Consider the following 9,525-nt stretch of genomic DNA (forward strand, 5'->3'; position numbering starts at 1 on the left):
ACACACACACACACACACACACATATATATATATATATATATATATATATATATATATATATATATATATATATATATATATATATATATATATATATATATATATATGTTTTAAATAATAATTATTATAATATCTTATTTCATAACAACAACATTTAGTATTTCAAATTATACTTCCAAATATTATTTATATATATACACACATATCTGTTTACAAATAGTTGTTCGTGAATCGTCGGGAATGGTCGAAAGTCAAATGAATATATGAAACAGTTCAAAAATTTTGAGACTTAACCTAACAGATTTTTCTTATCGTGTTGAAAATATTAAATCGTATCGAGAGTTTGATTTAAAATTAGTCGAAATTTTCCGGGTCGTCACAGAATCGACATTGACACTTTCACCCTACACTTCAATTTTTTAACCTCTGTTTTGAGTCGTTCTTTATCTCCATTCAAATCAAACATCATTTTTTTATACCAATGAGTAGAAAGCTGTGGATCGACCAATTGAAGTAGTTGCATTGATGTTGTCGTGAATTAGGGCAATCTGCAACCTGGGTTTCTTCGTGTCTGTGCAGTCCAAACTAACGCAACACTACCACAAAAGCATCTTTCCATTCCAAAGTTCATCATCCTTCGTCTTCACAAACGAGCAGTCGATCTTGAACATGCACGTGTAACCACTTCGCAAAAAAGGGGAAAAACCTAAATTTATGAATCGTGTACCCTTTATAACATGTACGTAAGAAAGGCTGCCGATGTAAATTTAACGAGTTAATGAAAAATACATATGGATATAACACATCACAATCGTTTTTACTAAAAAAAGACACGTGCACACGATTTGCCCTAATTTCGTGTTTTTTAAAATAAAAATGCTTTTTGGGAATGGATTGAAGTATGAGAACCTTTTTAAGCGTCCGGAAAAGTGATATACTCTCGATTGATAAATTTGAACACTTACGTTATCCTTTTGGATCATTTGGCCTAATTTTTTTTAATGAAAAGACAGTGTTTTTGTAGTTAACTTAACGAGAGTTGATATTTCCAAATTCACTTTTGATAGATTCAACTTAAATTGATGCAATGTTCCTAAAATACCCTCATATGAATGCTAGCATTAAACTTGTCTAAAGTATCATTTAAGGATATATATGTACAATCATGTGGATCTATCAAAAATAGATTTGGAAATATCACTAGGGTAACTTAACCGATTCTCAGTTAATTTTAACCTCCTCCCGCCACACTTTATCTAGACTTTAATACTATTTATTTATTTATTTATTTATTTATTTATTTTATCTTCCAACTAAATAATTCAAGGCTTCGTGTGTTTCTGGTGGTTACACAATATCATGTCTTCTTGCGTATCTGTTTCCTTGTTCAGTTCCGTATCTCGATCCACATGTAAACGCACAAATTTGGGAGGAATCAGATCCTCTTCAGCTGCCCCTCCCAACATCGACCTCACCTCTCTTGAATCCGCTGTTGCCAAGGTTTAATTTTTAACCACCTACTAGCTCTAGCTTTAATTAATTTAGTCTATATTTTTTATCCACATATTCATTCATTGTATTTCATTTACTACTAGTTCATTTATTATGGTAACGTTTACATTCCGCACGCTACAGAAGGATAGTGATGCTGTTAAAGAAGCACTTAATCAGTTATCTGAAAATGGTTGGGCTAAAAAATGGAGTTCTCAACCCTATATTTCCCGTCGCTCGGTCAGTCTCAGTTAGCTGCTGCTTATATCAATTTATTTATTATTACTAAGTGCTACATTTTTTTTGCAGTAATTAATTACCAGCTAGACATTTTAAAATTGTTTAATAGCTGCTGCTATTTTAACTGTCCGCCCGTCCGTCTAAAAAGTAGTTGTTTGTATAACAGACATCTCTGCGCGAGTTGACAACTCTTGGATTGAAAAATGCTGAGAATATTGCGATACCTAGTGTTAGAAATGATGTAAGTTGTTATGAAAATTAATAATGCATCATGCATTATGTTTGACTTGAACAGTTCAAATTTTATTTATACATGATATGATATATACGTCATGAAATTATTAATTTCGTGACAGTGATGCAGGCTGCTTTTCTTACCACTGTGGTGGGAACTACAGGGTTGTTGGGAACTATCGCTGGTCAACTTCCTGGGGTGAGCCACCTCAAATTATTTCCCTAATCTAATATGCTTACAATACAATTAATTAGCAGATCGATCGATGTTGAACATTTTAGTTATGTCCATATAATTGGATTAAAATATATATATATATATATATATATATATATATATATATATATATATATATATATATATATATATATATATATATATATCCTAATCCCAATTTTATTACAATGTAACTGTAATTGTAATGATGTCCCAGTTAATTTTTGCTAGTAGATTGTATGATACCAAAGCGTTTAAACTTTGTTCTAAAAATGATGATGATGATGATGCAGGACTGGGGCTTTTTTGTGCCTTACTTGATTGGAAGCATTTCTTTGATAGTTCTAGCTGTAGGGAGTATTTCACCTGGGTAAGTGTAACATGTATGTATGTTTGTATTTTATAATAAAGACGTAGACAATTACTAGTTATTATGAGTAGGGTCGATTTGGGTTATGTTGTATTTCCAGTGGGTTAAACGTGTAATGTAATAAACAAGATAACATCAGAAGGAAATTGGTCAAGTGGCTAAACGATTGCCTAAACAGCTGTATGTATGTTACTATAAATTCTCCTCGATCTTACTCGAAAAGTTGGATATTAGCGAATAATACTAATGTGTGTGAAAATTTTGAAAATCACGACAAAATGGTGTTGCAAGTAAACCCACCCATCGGATTATTAAAAGATTCCCTCGTTTTGACCTGGTCAACCATGTTTTTCCACCTAGAATAATGGATAATCGAAATCGAAATGGAAATATAAAATATATATTTTGAATTAATCTCATTTTGCCCACTTACAATGAATGTAGGCTTCTTCAGGCTGCAATAGGTGGATTTTCAACCTTTTTCCCTGATTATCAGGATAGAATAGCCAGGCATGAAGCGGCTCACTTTTTGGGTAATTTCTAGCTTTCGCCTCTCTCTCTCTCTCTCTCTCTCTCTCTCTCTCTCTCTCTCTCTCTCTCTCTCTCTCTCTCTCTCTCTCTGTACTGATTTTTGATACAATGAATGAACACGGAAACAAAACAAACTTCTTACATACTATGTGGTTATGTTTGATTTTATTGCGTTTACTGATATATTAATATATTGTTCATGTAATAAACATACAGCCAACCGAACAATCTGATCTAATCTAATGATGTTTACTTTGCAGATGGTTATTTTGGTCATGATTTATATTATATGCATTATTTATTACTCATTTTATTTAACCCGTTAAAAAAGATAGACTATTATATATCTCTGATTTGCAGTTGTTTCTTTTGTTGTTTAATTAAATTAAATTAATTAGAACACTCTGTAACTATTATGTGAATGTGAATGGCAGTTGCCTACTTACTAGGTATCCCGATCCTTGGGTACTCTCTGGACATAGGTAAAGAGAACGTCAATCTCATCGATGAAAAACTTGAAAAGATGATATACAGCGGACAACTTGATTCAAAGGAACTTGACAGGTACATATATAAAAATGTTTGTTAATTTTGCGATACATGATTTCATCAAGACAAAACTTGAAGTCACCAGCAGCAATATGTATGTATGTATGTATGTATATATATATATATATATATATATATATATATATATGTATATATATATATATATATATATGGAACTACACGTTTCTTACATTGAAAAGTCACAATGTATGGACTTGGACATCATATATCTCATTTTATTATGTTTTTCATCAACTATAACCTAATATTACATTGAACTGATTGTAAGTACACTGGGGCATGAGTTTACCTTCAGTTTAAGGCATATTTGCATGTCAAAGTATCTATATAAAAGTTACTCCATTTGAGGATATTTGAGGATATCGATCTTTACGTAAAGATACTATGACTTTTTTTTTTTTAGATTCTCAATCCAATTGTGCTTTTCTGTTCTTTTAGTAACTATTACAGTTAACAAATTTGGGTATGAGTAGTAAAATGTTGATAATTTCCTTTTATTTTATGTAAACTCAGGTTGGCAGTTGTTGCAATGGCTGGACTAGCAGCAGAAGGTCAGAAATATGATAAAGTGGTTGGCCAATCCGCTGACCTCTTTACCCTACAGGTAGGTATGCTGATAAGTTGCGCACAAGTCAAAGTCAAAGTCAAAGTCAACTTCAGTAGACTCAAATCTGATTATCTTCTGTTTTACATAATAATTACAGAGATTTATAAACCGAAGTAAGCCCCAACTCAAGACCCCCGAGCAGCAAAATCTAACTAGATGGGCGGTAAGTTATTCTGTTATACAGTGTGTGTGTCATTGCATTATTATCCTACTACTACAAGTGTGTTCCAGAGGTAGCAACTTCATATGGACGTTAGAAATTCCTGTTTTGACCCATACTCATTTAGATTTTATAACTAGATAACATGTACATTTCCGCTTCATATAGTGAAAATTGATGATTTGTTTCTTTTATGTGATCCAAATCAAAATGGTGTGAGTGAAAAATGCAGGTTTTGTTTGCGGCATCGTTATTAAAAACCAACCAAACACTTCATGAAGCAGTAATGTCTGCGATGTCAAATAAGGCGACGGTTGTAGAGTGTATCGAAGCAATTGAAAAAGCTGCTGCTTGATTCCACAACTAGCCATTGATACAACCTACTAGTGAACTTTCAGTTATTTCGAAACAATATCTTTTTTGTATATGTTTGGTTAAATGTCAACAACAAGCGCCTTAAAAAAGTTGTATAGTTTCAGAATGTGTAGTTCCATGGATTTTTTCGTTTGTACTTAAATATATTTCGATATTATTTTGAGCCAAGAACCTAAAACTGCATAAATAAAACTAGGAATAATTGATGAAAAATCTTTGTTGTCCCAAGAAAAACGACTATGTGAAGGACCAAATGTTAGTCATTATATTACGTAGATTTCACAAATATAAACTGAGAAGTGAGAACCATACAACAACAAAACTCAATCCCACATAAGTGGGGTACGAGAGAGGTAAGATGTAGACAATCATTCCCCTATCTTAGAATAAAGAAAAGTCATTTCACCACTCAGAGTGAAAGACCCCAAGAGTAAACAAAATTGCATAAGTTGATTTTTTTTCCCGAAAACAAACATTGAAGTTAAAATGATCCAAAGATCAATTAAGTTACAAGTGAATAGATCCAACGATCTAACTGGACCTGCCTTAATAAACATTTACACAAACTAACAACATTGACCAAACCACTGAACGATATAATCATGACCCGGATTACAGGTTCTTACACAACTGTGTTCAGATCTTTTCTCTTGGCGTCTGCGATCGATCTGATATCAAGCTCTTGGCGAAACGAGAGTCGATAAAGGTCGGTCTTTCTGCAAAATCTTGTCCGGTTTTGAATTTGTCATTCGACATGTCAACTTTGCTACGTCAAGCATTGCAAAGAAGGTATCCCCTCGCCAAGAGTGAGTCATTTTGGGCCTCAGTTTCTACATCATGATCCACCTAATATGGGTATTGTGACGGGCATATGAAAAAAAATTAATTTAATTGTTGGAAGGGGACTGTTGTTGATTTATGAAGGCAGATATTGGATAACTGAAGTTAGGAGGATTGTAGAGTGACAAAAGAAATGCCTTAAAAAAAAAAAAAAAAAAGTGTGACAAAGGAAACAAATTTTGGTTCCTCTTTGGATTCACCAGAGGTTTACATAGGAAAAAATCAATGGGGTTTGACCCCTGTACAATGGAGTAACTTCAGTCGCCTTGAAATTCTACAAATAGATGTTTTTAAAGCATGATAAATCTTGATTTAATAAAGAGTATCTATCTAGAAAGCGTGAAGTTAGGTATGGCCAAAATTACTTGCAACCCGTGCATTGTGTGACGACCCGGGAATTTTCGACCAAATTTAAACTTAATCTTTATATGTTTCCGACACGATAAGCAAAGTCTGTAATGTTGAGTCACGAAAACTTTGGAACAGTTTACATGAATGCATTTACTCTTTTGACAATTTTCTACGATTCACGAACCACTAATTGTAAATAGATACATATATATTTAATATATGAATTTAAAATATAAATTGAAATATTGTATGACGTAATTGTTAGAACTAATAATGTAAAATAAAATAATATATAATAACGATTATTTAAAAGGTATCTATATATGTAAATAAAGTATATTGAATATATATATATATATATATATATATATATATATATATATATATATATATATATATATATATATATATATATATATATATTTTTGAATTTATTTTGTAATCGACAGTAACGCTCAATTGTAATTCGATCGATATTAAACGAGTTAAAAATGAATATATATGATTTTAAAATAAACGGTGATCCGAAAATGAGTTCTATAAATTTTAGGCTTATTAAAAATGTACTTAGAAACTATTGGTTAGGTTTTGACACTTTTTATATTTTACCCATAAATGAGAGGGACAGTTGAGGAAAATTTTTATTTATTAAACTAATGACTGAATTTTATACCATAATGACGAAAATAAATAAATATAATTAATTTAAAAATATGAGATTTTTCTGAAGACTTTTATCCGTCACCAATTAACAACGGAGATCGAAATTCAGTCTGTGTTGTAAATAAAGGAATAGTGTCGGCAGGTTAATCCAATTTTGAGGCTGCTAATCTATAGTTGACACGTTTTAATTATTTATGATATTATAATACTGTGTTTTTTTTTCTTTTCCAGTGGATATAAACTATCCATATAATCATGTATTAGACAAAACCCATTTATCACCCTTTATTTTTCTGCTATGATCAACTAGACCAAGTAACCATCACACTCTTGGCATCCTAAACCACCTTCACACTCTCCTTCCACCGGATTCACCATCCGCCACACCAAGAGCACCCATTCAACCATCTTAACACTTTTCTTCTTCGACAACCTCGCCACCTAAACCGCCACCCTCGCCACCTAAACCGCCACCTTGATCATCACGAATTTCTATCCTATGGTTCAAACCGACACCCATTTGATCACCACATTATCGAACCCATCAAGCACCACCTCAATCCACTACTCTTCTTCGGTTCACTTATCACCCTCAAACCCTCAACTTCCATCACCACACTACAACCATTGCCGCCATCACCATAAACCCACCATCGAAGCTTCACCATGATCACCACTCGCCACCATCATCCTCTCTCTTCCCTCTCTCTCCAACTACGTACCTCTCTCTCTCTCTCTCTCTCTCTCTCTCTCTCTCTCTCTCTCTCTCTCTCTTATTTCTACAAACCGTATTACATTAATCTCTATGCTTCAGTCGATCACCCACAAGTCACCTTCAGCCATCATGATTCCCATCATCTCCACTTCATCACCTTCTACATAATATTTTTTTTATTTCTGTCAAGCTACAACTGAGGACAAATCCCAACCAACCGTCACTGTAATTGTTACTATTCTTTTCCTGTTTCAAACGAGTTAAAAACCAAAACCTGCGAACCCTTGCTTTTATTTCTGTTAAAACACTTGATAGCTGCAATAGCAGCCTTTGTTCTTATTCTGATCGAATTACAATATCTGCTAGCATGATTTCTTTTTTTTAGCCGATAAAATAATAAGCCAACAACCCCACTCACCATTATTTTTTTTGTAGCTAGTGGTTAACTTGAAATAATATTTAATTACAATAATAACATACGTAAACATATAATAAGGAGTATGTTTGTTGTCCGTGCACATGGTAAACCGAATCCTCAATGGTTTTCAGTGGGCTGAGATGCTATAGAATCTAGTGGTCCGTAATCCTTTTTACAAGTTGGGCCGAAGCTTTTATTATTTTCTGTTGGACTGCCATGTTATGAATTGGGCCACGATTTTTGTTGTGGATCCGAAAAGATGGAAATGAGGATTACGGTTTATACATATTAAGGATGGTTACCAGTGAATTACATTAACAATAATGATATAAGGTATAGATGATGTAGTGATGTGGTGATAATAATGAAGTCGATGATGATGAATAAGATAGTTGTTATAATAATGATTTATGATGATGATGACGAGATCATGATGTTGTGAGCATGATGGTAATGATATATGATAACGTGGTATACATAATATGATGATGTAGTGATGAAAATGATGAGGCTATGTTATGATAATAATGAAGTTATAATAATAAGAGGATGATAATCAAATAATAGGAATGATTATGGTTAAAAAGATTTAAGTAACGAATTTTCAACAGAAAGTTAGGGGTAGATCAGTGGTTTGGATATGATATCGGGTTTGCGGGACGTCGCGGGTTCAAATTCGGACTTGGGCATTATTTTTAGGGCTACTTCCTTGAGGTAGTTATTTATCTATTTATTATTATTATTATCATTATTATTATTATCATTATTATTATAATATTGTTATTGTTATTAATATTATTATTAAAATTAATATTAATAATATCATTAATATTTTTATTAGTATCATTTTTATTAAAAATTATCATTTATATAGAAGTATCATTTTTACTACTATTATTATCATTATTAGAGATAGAGAAATTATCTTTTTTTTTCAAAATTATTATTATTACTATCATTATTAATATTTTGACATTAATATTATTATTTTTATAACAACTATTATTATTATTATTGTAAAATAAAACAACTTTTATTTATTATTATTATCAATATTATTTTATCAAATAACTATTAGTTATATAAAACTATATTTACTACACATAATATAATTATATTAATACTTTTATAATTAATAAGGTTATTAATGAAAAACCTAATTAAAATAACAATTAAATCTCTAATAATATATAAATTTGTTCGATTACCATTTTATGTGTTAATATATATATAAATGATATAGGTTCGTGAATCCGAAGTCAACCCTGCATTGTTCAATATAGTCATACGTATTTTTACTACAAAGTACATTAGGTGAGTTTCATTTGCTCCCCTTTACTCTTTACATTTTTGGGACTGAGAATACATGCGCTATTTTTACAACTGCTTTATTAAATGCTTTTGAAATACATTTTGAACTGCGAATACATGAAATGCTTTTATAAATATTTGACGAGATAGACACAAGCAAAACATTCCTCGAATGAATTATGTGGACGTGATAATTGCCACCATTGAATTATGTGGACGTGATAATTGCCACAATTGATATGAATATTTTTCCCCTGATTATTATTGCTTGGTAACCTAAGAATTAGGGAACATCACTAATTTTGAGAATTAGTGCACGCCTAATTGACGCGAATCCTAAAGGTAGCTACCGGGTTTAACACCCCCACCCAGAATGTTCACTAGACGGAAGGGCTATTGGGCGTGGTGTTTAGTACTTCAAAGTTAATATG

General features: G+C 31.9%; 1 protein-coding gene across 2 annotated transcripts; it reads left to right on the plus strand.

The window, feature by feature from the left end:
• Positions 1–1,322: 1,322 nt before the first annotated feature.
• Positions 1,323–4,950, plus strand: LOC139862633 (uncharacterized). Of its 2 annotated transcripts, none has more exons than XM_071851252.1 (10): positions 1,323–1,501; positions 1,637–1,732; positions 1,899–1,973; positions 2,097–2,165; positions 2,477–2,553; positions 2,998–3,086; positions 3,519–3,648; positions 4,168–4,262; positions 4,359–4,424; positions 4,654–4,950. In XM_071851252.1, the coding sequence occupies exons 1-9, from the start codon at positions 1,361–1,363 to the stop codon at positions 4,376–4,378; spliced, it is 792 nt and encodes a 263-aa protein (XP_071707353.1). In that variant the 5' UTR covers positions 1,323–1,360; the 3' UTR covers positions 4,379–4,424; positions 4,654–4,950. The 2 variants fall into 2 exon arrangements, with proteins under 2 accessions (XP_071707353.1, XP_071707352.1); XM_071851251.1 differs by having other exon boundaries at positions 4,168–4,258.
• Positions 4,951–9,525: the final 4,575 nt, after the last annotated feature.

Source organism: Rutidosis leptorrhynchoides, chromosome 8 (genome assembly GCF_046630445.1).
Source record: "Rutidosis leptorrhynchoides isolate AG116_Rl617_1_P2 chromosome 8, CSIRO_AGI_Rlap_v1, whole genome shotgun sequence".
Taxonomy (NCBI): Eukaryota; Viridiplantae; Streptophyta; class Magnoliopsida; order Asterales; family Asteraceae; genus Rutidosis; species Rutidosis leptorrhynchoides.

What these genes read in the sequence shown, in the direction of transcription:
- LOC139862633 (XM_071851251.1), top strand. Translation starts at nt 1,361, where the DNA reads ATGTCTTCTTGCGTATCTGTTTCCTTGTTCAGTTCCGTATCTCGATCC. An exon ending in TACCTAGTGTTAGAAATGAT is followed by an intron (nt 1,974 to 2,096) that starts GTAAGTTGTTAT and finishes ACAGTGATGCAG; the next exon opens with GCTGCTTTTCTTACCACTGT. An exon ending in TCGCTGGTCAACTTCCTGGG is followed by an intron (nt 2,166 to 2,476) that starts GTGAGCCACCTC and finishes ATGATGATGCAG; the next exon opens with GACTGGGGCTTTTTTGTGCC.